The sequence below is a fragment of the Astyanax mexicanus genome, chromosome 15 (genome assembly GCF_023375975.1).
Source record: "Astyanax mexicanus isolate ESR-SI-001 chromosome 15, AstMex3_surface, whole genome shotgun sequence".
Classification (NCBI taxonomy): Eukaryota; Metazoa; Chordata; class Actinopteri; order Characiformes; family Acestrorhamphidae; genus Astyanax; species Astyanax mexicanus.
Window position 1 is genome coordinate 19,180,101 of NC_064422.1, and position 20,047 is coordinate 19,200,147.

A 20,047-nucleotide genomic window follows, 5' to 3' on the forward strand; every position below is an offset into this window, starting at 1 on the left:
TGGGTAAGAGTATGGCTTTGATAGGCTGGAGGATGATCTGGGCTCGGATGATGTCTTGATGTCTGCTGGCACTGAAAGAAAAGTTAAGACTAGATTTAGGACAAACAATACAGGCCTCATTCCGCTGCTCTCAGCAGGGTCCACAGACCTTTCACCTTCACGTCTCAGCGTCTGCGGGGGGCTCCTTCAGCTGAGCTGGGTTTAGCCGATAAGGCCAGCCAGCACGGTGTGTGTGTGTGTGTGCGCAACTCGAGGCAGTTGCCGTACAGACCCCTTATTTGCAAGACAGCAAAAAAACGTCCCGGCTCCTGAGAGCAAATATAGAGTCACACAGTTGGTTCATCAAACATCCAGCTTTATTCATTTTATTCAACACCTTTATTATTAAATAAAGATATTAGTCTCTATTCACCTTTATGTGCTGTTTTATTTGATTTTGGTATGGTGTTTTACCCTTTATTTAACTTTTACATTTTTTTTTTGTTTGTTTCTACACAGTCATACACTTATTATATCTATGTTGTTGGTTTTTGATATGATGTTGTTGCTGTATATGATTTGTTTGTTTAAATAAGATTTCTACTCTTAGATGTGTTGTCATGTATTATCTTAGTTGCTTTATATCTTACTTATTTTAATGTATAAATTGCTTGATTGATTGAAGGTAATCAGCAGATAATCAATAAATGACCAATTAACCTTTGTAAAATGAACTGTTCAGATATTTCTAAAAAGGACTGTCATTGATTTTATTTTTTTAATTCTTAAAGTTTTAGAGTGAAGTGCTCCATTGTCCTCCAAAAGCTCCCTCACAGAAAGCTCCCTCACAGAAATCTATTACTTCACATTAAAATATGTTTAGAGTGCACTGTTTGATATCTGAAACATTAAAGCTGGATGCCTTTAATAGTTCTGCTTATTTTTTGTATTTAATATAGTGTGTTGGTGTACAAAAGCAAAATAATAAAATGGCTTTCCAAATAGTAACAGACTGCACTGTACACATTAAATTAGCCTCTATGCTGTTAATACTTTTTTTACCCACTGTATAGGAGGTGTCAGTGGGCTCTGGTACCAAGAGGTTACAGCAGATCTGATCTACTCCTGTAGATCCAGCACATCCTACGTTAACAGTGACACCTATGCATTTTACCTCATCTCTTTGTAAATATACACTCAAAAAAGTATCTTTTTTACTTAATTTTCTCAATTTAATTCAATTTAACTTCTTAATTAAGCTGCAAAATTCTATATACAGATGAAAAAAAATAAATATAAAAAAATAAAATGAAAGGCAGCAGAAAGAAGAGAGAAATCTTATGTACATTTCAAACAATAGTAATTTACCAAAAGCAAAACCAAACAAGAAACAAAACTAAACCAAAAACATAAAATCCTTCTCAAACAACAATTTATATAGATACACATTATACTATTTCACAGTTTTTAAACAAACCAACTATTATCATTATTTTAAACATACACATTAATCTAGCATTTTTATTATTATTCCAAAAAAAAACACTCCTTTATTCCACCACTCCTTCAAACTAGTGCGTAATTTAGGCTTTACAAACGTCTCTATCCCCTTTAGATTATAACAACTCTTTCTTATAACAAAATTTTATTAGATTTTTTAAGGTAATGTGTTTTTTTGAGCCTTATACATTAACAAAACAATATTAAAATCAATCAGAGAACTTCAAAATCATTTCAACTGATAAAACAGTGTATTTGATGGATGACTGCAATGTTTTCTAGTGATAATTCTTACAGCCCTTTTCTGTAGAACAAAAATAAAATTTGTAATTGTTTTGCACGCTTTACCTTTTTTCCATTTTTTAAAGAAACTTTATTGAAAATTTTCAAAACATATTACAAAATTCCATTACATACATTAATATTAAAAAAAATTATAACCATCATATGTAAAATAAAATATTTATCACATGCAAATCAACTCTTACTTACTCTTGCACGCTTTCCCCCAGACTTCAATACAGTAGATCAAGTGTGGAACAATTATTGCAATACACAACATATACAGAGCTTTATCCCTGAGTAACTTTCTTACTTTGTACAGCAATGCAATAGATTTAGCTACTTAGATTCAATACTTTTATTAAAATACGTTTTAAATGCTGTCTTGTTTAGATTTTTTATTCCACTGTAAATTGTATTTTGTAAACAGTGTTTAAGTGATTAAGTGCTACATTTGCACTAGATTAATTCAGTTTTAGATCATTAATAGAACTTGTACTTGATGCCTGCTAGACGGTACAAGACCAGCCTTAAAAGCGATCCTGGTTGCTGGAAATGCCAGAAGGAGGGTACGTCAATACATGTCCTGTGGCACATGCCCTGTGGCACGGCTTTCGGATGCTAGAAAAGATAATTGCTCATAGTCCCTATTTGCATTCTCCTATTTGTTCTAAGGGAACCCGTCAGACCTAAAGGCACAACTGTAACTGAATATACTGATTGGATTCAGACCGCCATTATGTTGGGTAGATGATTGATTGTTTAACCATGAAAAATAGCTTATGCACCATCAGTCACAGACTGGCATGATAGGGTGGCCGCATATAAGCATGTCTCTTTTTCTAGTGCTGGGCAGAATGATTTAACTGTATTATGTGAAATGGGATAAATTTCTTCAGTACATTAATGGTCTGTAAAACATAGTCATGCCTTGTCAAGTTATCTCAGGTTCGTTTCAGTTCTTGGCTTAACTTGAAAAGGCCTGTGTTGTGAATACAATTAGGGCGCTTGTATCCACTCCCAAACTCTGGATATTTTAGTAAATTTCCCCACAACAGATGAAACTTTGCCTCCTCTTAGGGATTTTTATTATTTCCAGCCTTTGTTGTGTGTATGATCACATGCATATTATTATTATTTTTATTATTATTATTATTATTATTATAAACCCATTGCTGCCCAATACTGAACATTGATGCCAAATTCTAAATTTTAATCAATCATGTGGGCACATGACTGTACATATGTAAAAGTTAAAAAATGTCTAATATAACATAAATGACACAACACCAATTTCATAGCTTGTTTTTGTGTTTTTTTTTTTAGTTTTTGCACTGTAGTTGAAAGCAGATAATGCTCTATGTTTTGATGCTTTTCTTGCTTTCACTGTTTTTTTTCCACATACATACATTATATAATGTCTTTGTATTTTAACCGTTTATGTTATGCACTTTGAATTTGCCACTGTGTTTAAGAGGCACTATACAAATAAACTTGCATTGTCTTTAACATTTTGTTTTAGAAATCAGATCAGAACTAATTGTATTTAGGGTACAACATTTAATTAAAGCATTTGAATCCTTAAATTGGTTGGAACAGAGCCGTAAGGGCAGAAATACACTTTTAAAATATGCTACTTTTATCTCCAGAATTAAACCCAACACACATCTTGTAAATAAGGTCAGCTGAACTAAAACATCCACACATATTTACTCACATTTATACACTGTCGTGTGGTGTCAAATATCACTATATTACCTGTATTTTGGAGTTTTTACTGGTAAATATTGAAGGACTTGCTAAAAACACTATCTATATGAACCAGGACGAGGCCTGAGTGCTTTGGACCAATCAGAGTTTGAGTTCGGGTCTAATTAGAGCGCGTGCTACAGGTCAGGGGCGTGGTTATATGACTACGGTTCACAGCTCGAGCGTTTACTCGCTTTTAACAAACACGAAACCAAACCAAACAGCGTGGAGGCAAATACTGTAGTTTTAATCGGTTTTAATCCGTTTTGGAGTGACAGTTCAGTAGACCACACCCAGGAGACGTTTCACAGGTAATTCTACACCAGCTCGAGCAGAGACATTTCGGCTAACAAATGTGTGTTAAATTGGTTTAATTTAAATAGAGTAACCAAACCACTAGTTAGTTCCTTCTGGTTCCCTAGTTCAGGTTCAGTAAATGTCCAAGCCTTTTCTCTGGGCCATTAAAGTTCCAGAAGTATCCACAGAGGGAGGATAAGGTGTAGTTTTCAGTCTCCCCTCATTGTCTTTTTCCCCCCGACATGTAAAACAGGACCCCCTGGACGGCAGGGTCGTCCACCAGGCAGCTAATCCAACTTGTTTTCACTGTCTCGCTGAGAGGTAAGAGCCCAGCACATTAGCACTGCATTATCCTGCACAATGGCAGCAATCTGCACCCCCACAAGGCCAAGGGCTGCTGTGCATATTCTGGAATATCTACCCCAGTGTCACCATCTCACTTTTTAGCTGCTGGGATTTCTTAGTAGTTTGCTAGTTTATTAGCAGGCCCTTCATCTCAGTTATGTTTAGTATACATGGATGTTCCCTATTTCCATTGGTGTATTGGTAGAATACCTGTTATGTAGTGTACAAAACTCTTAAAGTTGGTGTATTTTTCAGATTTAGGTAGAAACCTCTGAATCTGAATCAGCATTTACTGACTGGATGGAAAAGTAAGTTGCAGTAAGTTGTGTGTTGTGTTCTATGTACTCAAACTTGAAAATGAATTTGAAAAGGAAAACACCTCTTTAGGGAGGCAATTATGATCTTGGCTAATCAAGAATGACCTGTTTGGTATGCACTTTATTAATCTCCTGAGACCCAGACATTTGATTGGTTTGCATATTTATTTTTTCCTTTTATTTTTTGGAATTGGTAGGACCCAACAAGTAAAAAAAAAAAACTAAGATGTGTCTTTGTACTTGAAGTCATTTTTTTGCAAAAACAATGAACAGTAGTTTATTTTAACATGTAAAAATGATTGGATCAAAAGGCTCCAATCAGTCCACTAACAAAAATGATTAAATTATAAAAAATGAAGAAAATTATAAAATTTGATTCAGATCTTTACCTGACCCTGAACTGTCTACAGAAACATTTGACTGGGATTCCTGCCATCTTTTTTTTCAATCAATTGAGTGTAATCATGTCATGTGACCACTAAATGGTACAGGCTGTGTCTCCATATGAGGCCAAAGGGTCAGTGTTTTAAAAAAATTAAGTTCCATGGTGCAGAGAAGCGGAAATGTAATTCCCACATTTATTTCCCACAAAATTTATATTTTGTTACAATTGTCTAGTTTTTATGTCTATTTTTAAACCTGCAGAATTTGGGATTGATTCCTCCTAAACTGATTTAAAATTATTAAGAGTAAAGAGTGAACATGCAGCTTCTCCAACTGTCCTGTATGAGAATCTCTCTCCAAAGCTCTTGAAGTTTCAGAATGTAAATAACTTATTTTACTGCAGAGATAAAGGGTTTTGTATCAACTGCAGCCTAGGCCAGGCTAAGGTCTGTTAAGCGGGTAATGTAAAAAAAACAAAACAAAAAACAACTTTGTATTATTGGTGTAAGCACAGCACATACTCTAAAATGTGCAGGACCTTGGCAAACACTCCAAAAAAAAAGGTGTGCAGTTGTTAGTTGAACCTCAGCTTTAATGAACATCGTTATGTGGGCCATTTTATCATTAACTACTGTGTGAAGCTTCATGCGACACATTGGCCTATTGGCCAACAAATTCAACACACATTCTTGCTAATTGTTGACCATTAATATACAACTACCAGGAATGTGACAGAACATTGAATGTGATTGTGTTTATTGAGGCATGTTAGGCATGTTTGGACACTAAAGGGGCCAGATTTTGTTTGAATGTTTTTGATAATCTAGAACTGAAAACATTTACACTATCTTAAACTAGTTTCTGGGCACAAAAAACTGTATTTGTGCTGTTACAAAATACAGGGAGTTTTCATTCATACAAAATTATTTTATAGCCTATACATGTCAGGCCACATGCAAACACAAGCAATTATGCATTACCTGCAACAACCCCAATTTAGGTGTTTGTATATAATATATGAACTAATTTATATAGTTATGACTTAAGAAGTGTTTGTTTTCTGTTCGGCAGGTGCAAATCTTTCCCTGTGTTTATTAGCAGCACCACCACTGTATGTATATTGCTCTTTTGTTTATTGAAAGCAACAACATTTACAAGAGCAACTCCATCCTGCAACTTTCCCCCTCCCTGTTCTGTCAAAATGAGTTTCTTCCATATGCATTTTCCCCCAGAGAGATTTCGGTCGTTTTCATAGAGGGCCAACCTCCCCCGTCCAGGAGCCGGTGTGTCTTCTACTGGTTTGACTTTGGTTCATCTCAATACTTATCTGTGCTTACTATAAGCAAACTCCCCCAGTGCAGGGGAATTGGAAAGGAGGGGAGGTGGTCCTTGGGGGAGAAGGTGGGGGGTTCTTAATGTGCCTGAGGGTGGTTTGATATAGTAAACTTAATGAGAGTTAGGCTTTGGTGAATTGGGGAAACATAAGAATGAAAACTAGTGAAGAGTAATGAACAACGTGTAGAAGTGTGTAAAATAATAAGTGTAAAATAATGATTTCTGTACAATGATGGGTTGGATTTCTGCAGACATACAAAGCATTTAGGATATTTGTTTAAATATTGCAAATATTAATTAATGTTGTTAATATTTTTTTTTATTAAACAAATTACTTAGCCTAAAAATCTCTTATTTATCACAAGCAGTTTCTTTTTATTATTTGGTTGTAATGAATGCCAGGACCTAGTAAAGGAATGCTGGTTAGGAAGACTGTTGTAAACAATGTAGAGGCCTAAGTTTATAGGAAGAAATTAGTGTGGTTTAGTGTGGAATTATGAAAAATAGCTTTATAAAGATGTTGGAGATGGTTTGGGGGAAGTTTTTTAGATTAGTTTCAGCTCAACTCGACTGATTTTCACACCCCCCCTCCCCTCTAATGGTGATCACTCCCTCCAGCAGGAGCGATGGCCCTCCATTCTGCTCCTCTATCACCCCAGCGGGACTTTACATCAAACTGTTAATTGTTCCCCTCAAACAGAGCCGAGCCTGGAGCCAGCGGTCTGCCCGGGGGTTGAGGACCGACTGCCCGCTCCTCCCTCTCGGGTTAATCAGCATGACAAAGCTCCGGGCGGTCCCTGGGGTCTGCCTGCCCGGAGCCCCGGGAGACTGTCACCTTGACTCGAGACATGCCCAGCCGAGGCGCGCCCACAGCGGCTTAGCGGAGGCAGGAGCCCGGCCGCGGGGCCCCGACAACACCGGGCTGATGGAGGAGGAGAAGCCGCTGCAGCTGCCCCGCGAACCCCCCGGCTCCCTCTACCCGGATCAGGCGGACAAGCAGGCCAGCTCCTGGGACCCGAATGGGAACGGAGGCGGCGGGAAGAAGAAAAACTACCAGCGGTACCCGAAACCTCCGTACTCTTACCTGGCCATGATCGCCATGGTCATCCAGAACTCTCCCGAGAAGAAGCTCACCCTGTCCGAGGTAAGATCTCCATCAACCCAGAGTAATTTGGGACACTCTGCAGCTCCATAGACTCCTGTCTGAGTTTAACTGACATTAAAGTGTAGGAAATATGAGGATAAGTTTAAAAAAAACAACAACAAATTAGTGTTTATAAACAGGTGTGAGCTGGATCTGCTGAAGAATATGGGATAAATAAAATGTATACAGCTCTGGGGAAAAAAAAATAGGGGAGCACTTGAGTTTGTTCTTTTATTCTATAAACTACGGACAACATTTCTCCCAAATTCCAAATAAAAATATTGTAATTTAGAGCATTTATTTGCAGAAAATGAGAAATGTCTAAAATAACAAAAAAGGTACCTTAGATAATGCAAAGAAAACAAGTTCATATTCATACAGTTTTAAGTTCAGTTCAGAGTTCAGAAATCAATATTTGGTGGAATAACCCTAGTTTTTAACCATCGTTTTCATGCATCTTGGCATGTTCTCCTCCACCAGTCTTACACACTGCTTTTGGATAACTTTATTCCACTCCGGTGCAAAACGTCAAGCAGTTCAGCTCGATATAATGGCTTGTGATCATCCATCTTTCTCTTGATTATATTCCAGAGGTTTTCGATTTAGTAAAATCGAAAAAAAAAAAAAAAACTCATCATTTTTTAAGTGGTCTCTAATTTGTTTTTCAGAGCTGTATATATTTTTTATCTCAGTATCCATGTAGTTCAGTTCAGTCTACAGTTCTTAATCTGATGCTGGTCTCAGTAAATTAGAAGAAATAGCTTTTTAATGATTTTTCTCTTGTTAATACTACTGAACATGCAGAAAGTGCCTTCAATCTTTGATTTTATAAATTCATTTCAAAAGACAACATAATTCAAACAAGGACATCCAAGATAAATAAAACAAACTAGACAAAATATCAACGTTGACAACACATCTCATTACTTAAAGCTTTATAATGTGGTGATATGTTCAGGATTGCTACTCTAGCCAGTTCTCCTGTAGTTCACCATGTTTGCTAAAGTGAAAGCAGAGCTAAAGAGCATCAGCTGTGAAAGAACAGGAGAAGAGGATAGAGAGAGTGAGGATGAGCATGAGTGAGGGGTTTCATTACTCACTTTATCACATTTGGTCAACATGCTTTTCCTATATATGAACACAAACAAAAAAAGAAAACCTGAATGATTCCTCTCTAAAATATAATTGCTGTCTCCAACAGAAACCTTACATCTCAAATAGAGTTGGACAGTATATTGATGTTTGATCATATTATGATACATTTTCTTATCGTATGGGCAGTATGCCGGATCGTGGATTACGTGAGTTCCTATATGATGACACTCATTGTTTTGACTGTGGATTGACACATTTTCAGTCTTACAACTCTGTTTCTTTTTATACTTATAGATATTGATAGATGGATATATGCTTTATTCGGGAATCCCTTATTTCCAACTATCCAAAAACATTTGTCTACTAGTAAAGAGTACATGATGTGTGGGTAACTTTAAAAACATCTGTAAAAGATAGATTCATGATGTATTTTTATTCTCCAAAAAAATCCAGAAACACAAATGATCAGTATTTTTGTTTGTATTATTTGATAACCTAATGTCAATGTCCTCTTCTCTTCTTAGATTCTGAAGGAGATCAGCACCCTCTTTCCTTTCTTCAAAGGAAACTACAAAGGGTGGAGAGATTCAGTTCGACACAACTTGTCTTCCTACGACTGCTTTGTTAAGGTGTGTGTTCAAGTGTACTGTTGCCATGTGAGGAAAAAATAACTTTAGAAAAAGTCTAAACATTTGGTTAGATTAGCTTAACGGTTGTGTTTGGTTGTTTATCTTATCTTTTAAACAGCTACACTATCTGAAACTTTTCTTTTCTCTCTCTCTTTTTCTGCATCCAATCAATTCCCTGTCTTTCGTCTTTCTGTCGTAGGTGCTGAAAGATCCTGGGAAGCCTCAGGGCAAAGGTAATTTCTGGGCTGTGGAAGTTAGCAGGGTTCCTCTGGAACTCCTCAAGCGACAGAACACTGCTGTCTCCCGCCAGGACGAGACGATTTTTGCCCAGGACCTTGCCCCATACATCCTCCAAGGACACCCACACACTCACAGACCAGAGACGCACCCGTCCGAACCTCCGCTGCCTCACGTTCCTAGCCGTCACTCGTCTCCTGCTCCAGAGGATCCTTACCGCCCTAAACTGGACTCCTCTTTTGCTATTGATTCGCTCCTCCACAGCATCAGGCCGGCTAGCACTGCTGAAGATGGGATTAGGGCTAGAGACAGCTGGGGGTTAGAACTTCCCCCTCACGGTCGAATCACATCTCCGCTTCGTCCACGATACACGTCATCCAATCGCAGTGCATCTGCAAGCTCCACTAGTCCCGCATCTTCCTCATCGGATGAGGACTGGAGAGGGCTTTCAAGGTACGGTAAACGAGGAAGTGATGGAGATCCAGGTTCGGATGGATACGATGATTCTTGCCTGCCGCCAAACAAAATCGCCAAACGTGGCTCGGCCCCTCCTTGGGAGCTGCCGACCTCTTACGCTAAATACACCCCTCCCAATGCCGTGGCTCCTCCAAGCATGCGGTTTAATGGCAATCCATTCATGCCACTAGGGGGCATCCCATTCTACAGCTACGGCACCCCACATGTTGCGCCCAGTCACTTTAGCGGCCACGCGTACTGGCCCCTCCTACCAAGTGGCCGCGTTTCGTTACAGGCCCCACCACTCTTAATGGACTTGGACAGCATGTTGCAGTCGGTTCCGCCCAACAAAAGCGTGTTTGATGTCCTTGGAGCCCCTAATCAGACTGTACACCCACCCCCAACTCAGTATGCTTTGCAGAACGGACCTCCACTCAGCAGGTATTCACAGTGCTAATGCTAATGAACTGTTTCCTGGAAATGTATTCTCACACCAGGATGGGATTCAGTGTGGTAGCTGTTTCCCTGAAGACATACTAACTGTGATATGCTGCACAAGGCTGATACTGTAAATGTGGAGAAAACTATGCTTTCTTTGTTTTGTTTTGTACAGACATTTACCAAACATTTCAAAGAACGTATGCCACAAAAATCTTTACAGCTATTTTTGAAATCTGCCTCAGTAAAACTGACCTACAGGGACAGCTGAATGTAGAGCAACGTTCACCAAAGACTTTGCACTGACAGAGTTTGCACTGTTACTTCTTTCTCTGTCTATGTACTTTTATTCCTCTTTTAAATGTTTACTACCTCGACATTTGAATGTCCTCCCTTTAAAGTCTTATTCCTTAAAACAGGGTATGTATTTAAATGTTTTATTTTTTCTTACACAAAGCGTGTGGTCTCTTTAGAGACCAGTTTAAATGCTAGATTGTAAAATGCCACTGATTTTTTTTTTTTTTTTTGGTTCAGGCAGTGAATGAAATAGGAATTTGGATTTCTTGCACGTTTGAGCTTTGGCTATTTTGATTGGCTGAAGCTGTGTTTTTCTCAAAATTTATAGTATTGTAATGCTTTATTGTGTGAACAGTTTAACACTGATTTAAAAAAAACAGCTGAACAGTTTCCCCATATGACAGATTCCATACTCTGTTCTGATGACCATCTAAGACACGTGAGATCTATAAATAAAACACAGCTTTTATATTTGGATATCAATTTGCAAATCATTGACGACAAAGAAAAACTGTTGGTAAAAGTAAATCAGAAATTGATTAGTTCAGTTGAATCTGTCCAGTGGAATCTAGACTCACTAGACAACTGTTGCCTGTTGCATTTAAAAAGTGAGACTGGATCTTGTCCTGTTTTTTATGATCTCCAGTGGATGGTGTTTATCATATGGGTTACTGGCCAGCTGGTCCATTTCTTCTGACAGTGTCCACCAACCCCCGAGCTTTGCAAGCCACCCGAGCTTCTTGGTTCCTCGTGCATCTGCCTGTGTACGTGGGGCCGACAAGTTAAGGACTTGCTGCCTGTTTGTGTGGTTTGGGGGGTGGGAGTTGATGGTTTGTCAATAGCCTCCTGAGCTATTCAAGGCTATGTGGTGAAAGTTATCTAGAAGTGGGCTAGGCTATCAGTACAGATAGTTCTGACCAATGTACCTCTTACCCCCACCCCCCAAATATCAGGAGAAATCAGGGGAGCTCTGTTTTGGATTGGTTGAAAATGTAGAACCTGCAGCACTAATCAAGTCTTAGAATAATCAATAGTTTGCAGTGTTTTTAAATGTTTACAGGTGTGAACAGTGGCTTACTTTCCCATTAATGTGACCAACATGACTGTGAATGTCTTAATTATAAAAGTTATACATTTTTCAACAACTGTGTGAGTGTTCAGTATTGAATTCAGTATTGCAAATTATACATTGTAAAGGTGAATGAAAAACAAATGCGAAAAGTCAACAGAACAGGGTGTCTCTATATTATAAAAAAAAAAAAAAAAAAAAAAAAAAAAAAATATATATATATATATATATATATATATATATATATATATATATATATATATATATATATATATATATATATACTGAGGTCCATTTAAGCACTACTCATGTGGTAGAATGTTGCTTTGGCAGCTGTTATGAAAGCTGGAAAAATCTTTTTCTGTCATTCTCGTTTTAAATTTTTTAAATTGTTTTTGGCAAACTTTAACATTGGCATGAGGTTTATTACAAATAATATGTGGGAAACATAAAAAGATACTTTCTTTTCCTCTGCCATTCTCCAGCATTCTGCACCATAAACAACGACAGATATTACACAGCGGTTGTAGATCTTAATTTTGGTGTTCTTTATTAAGTTAACTGATCTCAAGATGTTATGAAGGTTTAGAAAAGCCGTCCTTCCCTTTCCTACTTTATATCATGTCTCCATATGAGAATGTTAAAACATCTAACTGTAGCAGACATTTACTTATGCCAGTATTTAAATAGACTGCCAAATAAGTGAATGTCAAAGTGTGTTGGGCCATTCCACTGAATGGGTGCCATTTGCTTGTTAAACATTTTTTTAAATCTTTTTTTAACTATAATAACATATTTAACTATTCAAAACATGTACTGGTCAATCTCAGGCAGCTTTACTTAATTTCTTATGAGGCTTCTAAGCTGAAGATGTTTACATTTTTCTCAGCCGTTTCATGTTTAAAAGCAAGTCTACTAATTCCTTTGATTTTCTCTCAAGAAAGTCTTTATTTTAAAGAAATAGTTGACTGCATGTTCAAAAATTTATATTTATAACAAAATAATCACTATATCTATGCACATTATATTTTTCTAAAAGATGCAAAGCCATTTTATCTAATCAAGAAGACCCAAACCTTACATGTATCAAAATTATTAACATGCTATTTATTAAACAAATGGATAAATGATGAGATCAATAAACCAGGGGACAATACTCACTCATAGAAGTCCAGAAAGTGACAGGACTGAGTTTTTAGCATAGAATTAGCAAAAACATATAAAAAATAGCTAATTGGCGGCTATGCTAATATACTGAGGACACTGAGCACTTTCTAGAAAAAAAATATTATTAAAATAAGCAAATGACGTATAAATTAATTTATGTAACAGGAATGAGTGTTGAGATTGACCTCCTCAGTCATACAGTTACAATAAGAACAAATATATAGAAAAACAAATGAAGGAACTTAAATTTAGTTCTTTCCATGATCTTCAGAAGAATCAACTGATGTAATAATAAAATGTATTTTAAAGTTATTTTGTGTGCACATTAATACGTGTAATTTCCTGGGGACATAAATGGCACTGATTTGGCAGAATATGCCTGTTTATTTTTGTTCCATGGTCATTACATGATTAGTTCCAATCTAAAAATAATCAACTACAGTTGAATAAAATAAAATTGAGATCTTCTTCAAATTAGATAAAATATTTAAACATTTGTACATATAATAAAAATATATTAAAAATATGTGTTCTGAAAATTAATGATACAACATAACTAGAATTTTGGTAAGTTGACAATGTAGCAACATTGTAACTGTGTGTGTGGTGGGCTGGTCTTAGTGACTTTTTCATTTCTAAAAAGAAAGTTTTCTGTTTCTGTCGATGAAATTGGGCTAAAAGGTAACTAATGTGTGTGAGATACACACGCAATATTGCAGTGCTTCATTTTTTACTACAGAAACTACATAAAACTACATGAGCAAGTGTGTTTATTTAGCAGCAACTCCACATGGTTTGCTGTAGTTAGCATAATGCTAACTGGCAGAGTTTAAGCCTCCATTGCTTTTCAGCTACAGTCAGTACATTAGCCCGGTCCCTGGGTAAATTTCCCTGAGGTACATAGACACAGAACAGGAGGGGAAGAGCTGTAAGAGGTTTTTTTTAATGCCTCATCACACTCTTTTTTGTGTTTAGGTTCTAGAAGGGTTTAGAAGAAAAAAAAGTTAAGTTTCCTGGTTCGTGAATGTCTTAACTATGGTGGAAACCTGTTGTGGACTTCTTTAATAAAAAAAAAGGGTTGTGCTATTGTTATTCACCAAACAAACAGCCCTTTTTCTTACAGTGGTGAACTTTCTTTGTCAGGAGTGCATCTCTTAAAGGTTTGGTAAGAGAAGTGGCACACAGATGCTAGATCAGTAGCTGCTGTAGGAATGTGTGGAGCTGTGTGGAAAACAAGAGCATGAGTCAGTTTGAGCTTCCTGAGAGAGAAATGCTGATCTGGGCACAGATTCTCTCCATGGTGTGGCTTTTCTAAAAAGGTCTAATAAGAGAATGAATTTATGACACACTCAGACATATTTGTTGTTGTGGTGCAGTGGATAACACAACCACCGCCCGCTTGTGAGCTACTACGTCATGTGGGAGACTGGGTTTCAATTCCTGGTCTGGGTCACTTTACTGTGATACACTAATAAGTATGCTTTTCCACAGGCGTGGTACCGGTGCACGCGATTGGGGGAAAAAGTCTGTGTAGCCTGCATGCGCGTTCTAGATTCCGGGAGATTTTATGTGACTTAGGGGCATCAGGGTGCCGTTATTGATATGCGGCAGACTCCTGCGACTTCCGAGAGACTTGGGAAGTCTGTAGGGAGCCACACCTCCCACCACCACCCAGACCCAGACCTGCTGAATTAAAAGTTCCTTATAGTGTCTCTTAAAATGCACATTATAATGCTGTGCGCCTTATGTAGGAAAATAGATGTTTATTGATAGTGCGCCTTATAAAATACATTTTGCCAAGAAATGACAGAGGCGATTATTTTAGGAAGGTAGCAATAGGCAAATACGATGCTATTAAATTAAATATGCGTCAGTTCATGTTTATGAATACAATGCCAATCAGTGTTTGGATGATGTTACAATTATTCCCTTTAATTTACGAGAATTGACCATGTGCAATTGTGTATAACACCCTACATATAGCACTTTTTAATAGGCATGGGCATCATACACTGCAAAAAAATAAATCTTAGCAAGCGAAATTGTCTAATTTAAAGGCAATAAAACTTATTTTCTCTGACCAGAATTTTTGTCTTACTAAGCATTGTAAGTGTAAGATTGTTTTACTTGCTTAAGTACTGAATAATGATCTTATTCAGTCTTGCTTAGAATTTCCACCTTATTGTAGGTAATTTGAACTCAAAATAAGCACTAAAAGTAATCAGATAAGTTTTTCTGATTCTTGTGTTCAAATTTAAGCCACAAAATAAGGATTTTTTGCTTGATTTGAGTTTTACTTCACTCATGTTGGGACTTTGTGATTGCTTATTTAAAAAAAAAATCTTACTAGGAAAAATTTGCTCACTGTACTGGCAGATTTATTTTTGCTTAATTTAGGCATTTACATCTCAATTTACATTTATTTGGTCTAGTTTTTGCCAATGGATTTTTTTGCAGTGCAGTGTATCTTATCATAATATGTAATCATGATGTCATGATATTGTGATTCTCTATGATACTCCTCAGCATCTGTGATACTGATGAGGATAAAATACTCCTAAATAAAGCTGTGAATTATAGATTTATTGGTGTCAGTTTTACAGAAATTGATAACCAATATGAAACAATGAACAAAACAAAGTGCATAGATTAGCTCGCTAAATTTCTAATAAACCTAACAGTTTATCACTGACTTTTGTACAATTTATGTTTACTGGATTTAATAAAATTTCAGGTTATTCAGTGAACCCAAAGAGCTTAAATAGCAAAAATATGCAGGGGAAAAAACTGGGGGTGTTCTAAACCTTTAGACCAGTAATGTATGTATGATGAATCTGTTTTTCTAAATCCACATGTTCTTGTTCTAATCTGTATCATGTATTAGGCTATCTGCATCATACTGTGCATCCCCAGTCAGTCCCTGATATCCCAGTATGTCTCGGCTGGTCTGATGATGCTAGGCCGGCTCCCTGCTGTGTCCAGCTTATCTCGGTTTTATCACACTGGGAGATCCATGAAGGTTCACTGCATTTAACTTATTTAGTGCTGCACCAGTGGGGAGTATCCGGGCGTATGTCATTTCTCAACCCAGCAGGGCGGCTGTGGGCTCTGTTAACTTTCCCTTTAGCGCGGGTGCTAAGCTTATGTTCACGTAAGTAATAGGTATAATATTTAATAATATTTTCTGGGGGGGAAAAAATGTTAGGACATGTCCAGATTTATTAGTACTTAAAATGTGTAAGATTGGAATCAGGTGCCACACAGAAACTGCAGATAATTTGAGCATGGTTAGAGAGGTTGTGAATTATCATGACCACGGTTAAAAAATCATCACTCAAGTGCTCTTAAAAAAAAAAAAAGCTGATTATCAAAAGAATTTTTTAATAATGTGGCGTATTGATTCCCATCTATGAGTAAGGGTGGCATAGACGTATTAAGTATTTAATATGCAGAACTGGGAATGGACTTATGGGTTAAAGCAGAAGAAATGAAAGACACTGAAAACTCTGAACAGAACTGACGAGCAGAAAAGGAGGCAAACTTGAACCCTTTTAATTTTTTTTCTTTCTAAAGACTTTTATTATGTTACAGTATGTTTTACTGGAGTTGTGCTGGTTTACAGTGGAGTAAAAATACAGTACACAGAACCCGTTTCCTTCATGTAGAGACGTTGGGTTCCTATTCTACTCTATTTACACAGCAGCTCAGGTTAGAGTACAGGACTAGTACTAGAGGTAGCCTACTGGAGTAGCTTGGAGTAGTAAAAGGCCGTCATCTTATTTAGCCTTCATTTGAGGACAATTACCTTACATAAAACATACAGTGAGTGGAGATTAGTAGATGTTTTAGTAGCAGCTGCAGGAATATGCTTTAGAACTGGTTCAGTACCAGTTCCTGCTGTTTTTTAATAATCAGCAAGATGCAAGATGAAGATGAAGGATACTGGAGTTGCTCTAGTGGTATTAACTCAGGGGTGTCCAAACTTTTTTTGTTGGGGGCCAGAAGGAGAAATATATTTGAAGTCACGGGCCAAACTCTGTAATAAAACAAATAATGAAATATACCACTTTAAATAATACTTTTTTCCTGATTATTTCATTTACACACCATTTTACTTGACTTACTATCTTTATCTTTGACAGTGTTGTGTAAACTAAGATTTTTCAAATTGATGTTTAATTTAATGATGTCTCTTAATATTAAACTCCTTACTTACGGCAACTTTTAGACTCTTTGGCCTTTTTTTCTGCGCTAGAAATGCGCACTCTCTCCACTTTTAGACTCTTTGGCTCATTTTTCTGCGCCAGAAATGCGCACTCTCTCCACTTTTAGAATCTTTGACCCGTTTTTCCGCGCTAGAAATGTGCACCCTCTCCACTTTTAGACTCTTTTACCCCGTTTTTCTGCACTAGAAATGCGCACCCTCTCCACTTTTAGACTCTTTTGCCCCGTTTTTCTGCGCTAGAAATGCGCACTCTCTCCGCTTTTAGACTCTTTGACTCGTTTCTGACACCTAGCGTTCAAACTTTGAATCTCACATTATAAAAACCTGCTTAACAGCGGGCCAACTTTCATTCTATTTCTAAAATACCTCGGGGGCTGCTCCAAAAGAGGAAACGGGCCGCAAATGGCCCGCGGGCCGTAGTTTGGACACTCCTGTATTAACTGTATAACATTATAAATTATATTTTTAACATGTGAAATTCTCTTAAAAGTAGTCCAAATGCTTAACATTTCTTATTATATTAAAGTGAATATTGTATTATTATAAGAATTAATAACTTACTCCAAACTGAATTGCGCTTGTTTTAAGTGAGTTAATCTAATAAAAAAAATTAGGGCTGGACAATATATTTAAAAAAAAAACCTTTATATTTTTCAAATACAGTACAGGCCAAAAGTTTGGATACACCTTCTCTTTTTTTTCAACTATTTATGTTGTAGATTCTCACTGAAGGCATCAAAACTATGAATGAACACATGTGGAGTTTTATGTACTTAACAAAAAAAAGGTGAAATAACTGAAAACATGTTTTATATTCTAGTTTCTTCAAAATAGCCGCCCTTTGCTCTGTTTACTGCTTTGCACACTCTTGGCATCATTCTCTCAATGAGCTTCAAGAGGTGGTCACCTGAAATGGTTTTCCAACAGTCTTGAAGGAAGGAGTTCCCAGAGGTGTTTAGCACGTGTTGCCCCTTTGCCTTCTTCACTCTGTGGTCCAGCTCACCCCAAACCATCCTGATTGGGTTCAGGTCCGGTGACTGTGGAGGCTGGGTCATTTTTTTTGTTAAGTACAGAAAACTCCACATGTGTTCATTCATAGTTTTTATGCCTTTAGTGAGAATCTACAATGTAAATAGTCATAAAAAGAAAACGCATTGAATGAGAAGGTATTTAAACTTTGGGCCTGTACTGTATATGAGAGCAATTATCAATCACGATTTAGATTTGTGGGTCTTGCATAACAACTTTAGTCAGCACTATTTAAAGTGACGTGCAAGTTATTTTACAACGTATAAGTTTAATTAACATCTAATATATTTTTTTAAAAGAATAGAAAGCAGCGTGTTCTAGAAGAGTTCATGCTTCATGGTTCATACACTCTCCTGAGCACGCCGGTACTCAAACACACTCCCTCTCTCAGCGAAGGCTTCATTCAGACGCTGACGCTTAGAGGGGTTGTGGTGGTTGTCGGTTTCATCTTCCTCCCTTCCATAGCCACCTCCTCCAGGAGTGTGGAGACAAAACACGTCCTGAGTGGTGAAAGTGGTGTCAATTAATTACAAAAAAATAACAATTACAATTAATCACAAGTCACAATGTAAGGAGTAAAAAACAAGTTAATGTAAAGTGTGGAAAACATTGCAAATTGGCTTGTGTAAACTTTTTAAATGTATTATATTGTCTCAGTATAGTTGTTTAAATTAGAATCCTACACAGAATCTTCAATGGAGGAAATGAACCCAATCTCAGGGCAGTTTACAGCTCAAACAGGAAAACTACTTCTATTGATAAACACAGCTTTTAAAAGATAAAGTGGAGGATTAGAGAAAATATGGCAAACTCATGCTTTGCAGAGGCAGCAATGGTGTGTGTGTGTGTGTGTGTGTGTGTGAGAGAGAGAGAGAGAGAGAGAGAGAGAGAGAGAGAGAGAGAGAGAGAGAAAAGAGAGAAAGAGAAGCAGATGAGCAGTAGCAAAGTTGGGTTCACATCAAAATATAAACATGAATATAACCAGACTCAAGACTAATTTACAAACAAGTGGTTATTACTTTCTGGTGGACCCACTATCAGCCCAGCAGGCACTCTAAGGGCGTTTTCACACCTGTAGTTCGTTTCTCTGGTCCGAATCAGTTGATGAGTTTGTTTACTTGGAGCGTTCTCTCCCTCTGTTTAGTCTGGTTTCACACAGGCATAAATGTAAACGCACCAAAATGCGCACCAATAAACACGCAAGCAGGCTGTGTCCTGTGATTGGTCAGAGCGTGGTCTGGCGTGGAAGTAAATATACATTTCCAAAAAAAGTAAATATAGCGAGAAGATTCTGTCTTCCAGCGCATATGTGTGTTTTTACACTGAACGCTGAAACGTTGCGCTTTTAAACACAGTGTTTCTATGTGCAGCGCAGATGTAAACATAGTAAACAGAGTCTCGCGGCCGTGAGCAGTGAATGTAGCACAGACCGCGCGTGCATGGGCACAGCGTTTGTTCTTAGCTGTGGTAATTAGCGTTATCTGGCTAATATATCAGTTTAGACTGCGACTTATCAGCCGTTTAGCTCAAATAAATGGCTCATATTTAATAGCTGGGTCGGATCGAGACCGGATCACGTTTTCACCAAAGCGAACCGCTCCAGAGTTCGTTTGGTACCGGACCGAGACCACCTCCTCTAGCTGGTCTCGGTCCGGTTCTTTTGATCCGCACCCGAGTGCGATTTTTCACACCTGCTCAATCGAACCGCACTTAAGTTACAAACGGACCAGAGTTCGTTTTAACCGGACCAAACAGTGCTGGTGTGAAAACGCCCTAAAACATTAAAGCACCAACATCCCTGATGTGACTGAGATCAGGGTTGGAAAATGTTAACTGTTTTAGAGGCTATAAGCAGCACAACTAATTTCCACTAAAGCTTGAGCTTTAGCCATAGCGGCTAACCCGACAGCGCTACACTGAGGAACCCTGAGTATTCCGAAAAGCCAGGGCGATATAAGCTAGAGGTTTATCCAATGTAGCTTGTTTTAACACGGTAAACATACAGGCTACAGTCAGATATACACACCTCTGAACAACAAAAGAGGTAGCGCTGTGGTTAGCGGCTAATGCTAA

At 37.6% G+C, this 20,047-nt stretch overlaps 2 protein-coding genes across 4 annotated transcripts in view; one reads left to right on the forward strand and one right to left on the reverse strand.

Annotated features, from left to right (window-relative positions):
* The first annotated feature begins 3,681 nt into the window (after positions 1 to 3,681).
* On the forward strand, positions 3,682 to 11,629 carry foxh1 (forkhead box H1). 3 transcript variants are annotated; one of them, XM_022685442.2, is made up of 8 exons: positions 3,682 to 3,821; positions 4,061 to 4,128; positions 4,408 to 4,460; positions 5,925 to 5,964; positions 6,086 to 6,136; positions 6,889 to 7,332; positions 8,952 to 9,056; positions 9,256 to 11,629. In XM_022685442.2, exons 3-8 carry the CDS (start codon positions 4,453 to 4,455, stop codon positions 10,204 to 10,206), a joined length of 1,599 nt encoding a protein of 532 aa, XP_022541163.2. In that variant the 5' UTR covers positions 3,682 to 3,821; positions 4,061 to 4,128; positions 4,408 to 4,452; the 3' UTR covers positions 10,207 to 11,629. The 3 variants fall into 3 exon arrangements, with proteins under 3 accessions (XP_022541163.2, XP_022541166.2, XP_007239537.4); XM_022685445.2 differs by lacking the exons at positions 4,408 to 4,460; positions 5,925 to 5,964; positions 6,086 to 6,136; XM_007239475.4 differs by lacking the exons at positions 3,682 to 3,821; positions 4,061 to 4,128; positions 4,408 to 4,460; positions 5,925 to 5,964; positions 6,086 to 6,136 and having other exon boundaries at positions 6,222 to 7,332.
* A 4,627-nt stretch (positions 11,630 to 16,256) lies between these two features.
* Positions 16,257 to 20,047, reverse strand: part of oplah (5-oxoprolinase, ATP-hydrolysing) — a 33,057-nt gene continuing 29,266 nt past the window's right edge. Inside the window, exon 27 of the mRNA XM_022685439.2 lies at positions 16,257 to 18,474. Within this exon, the coding sequence (XP_022541160.2) occupies positions 18,316 to 18,474 (159 nt within the window). The 3' untranslated portion in view covers positions 16,257 to 18,315. The remainder of the gene's footprint in view (positions 18,475 to 20,047) is intronic.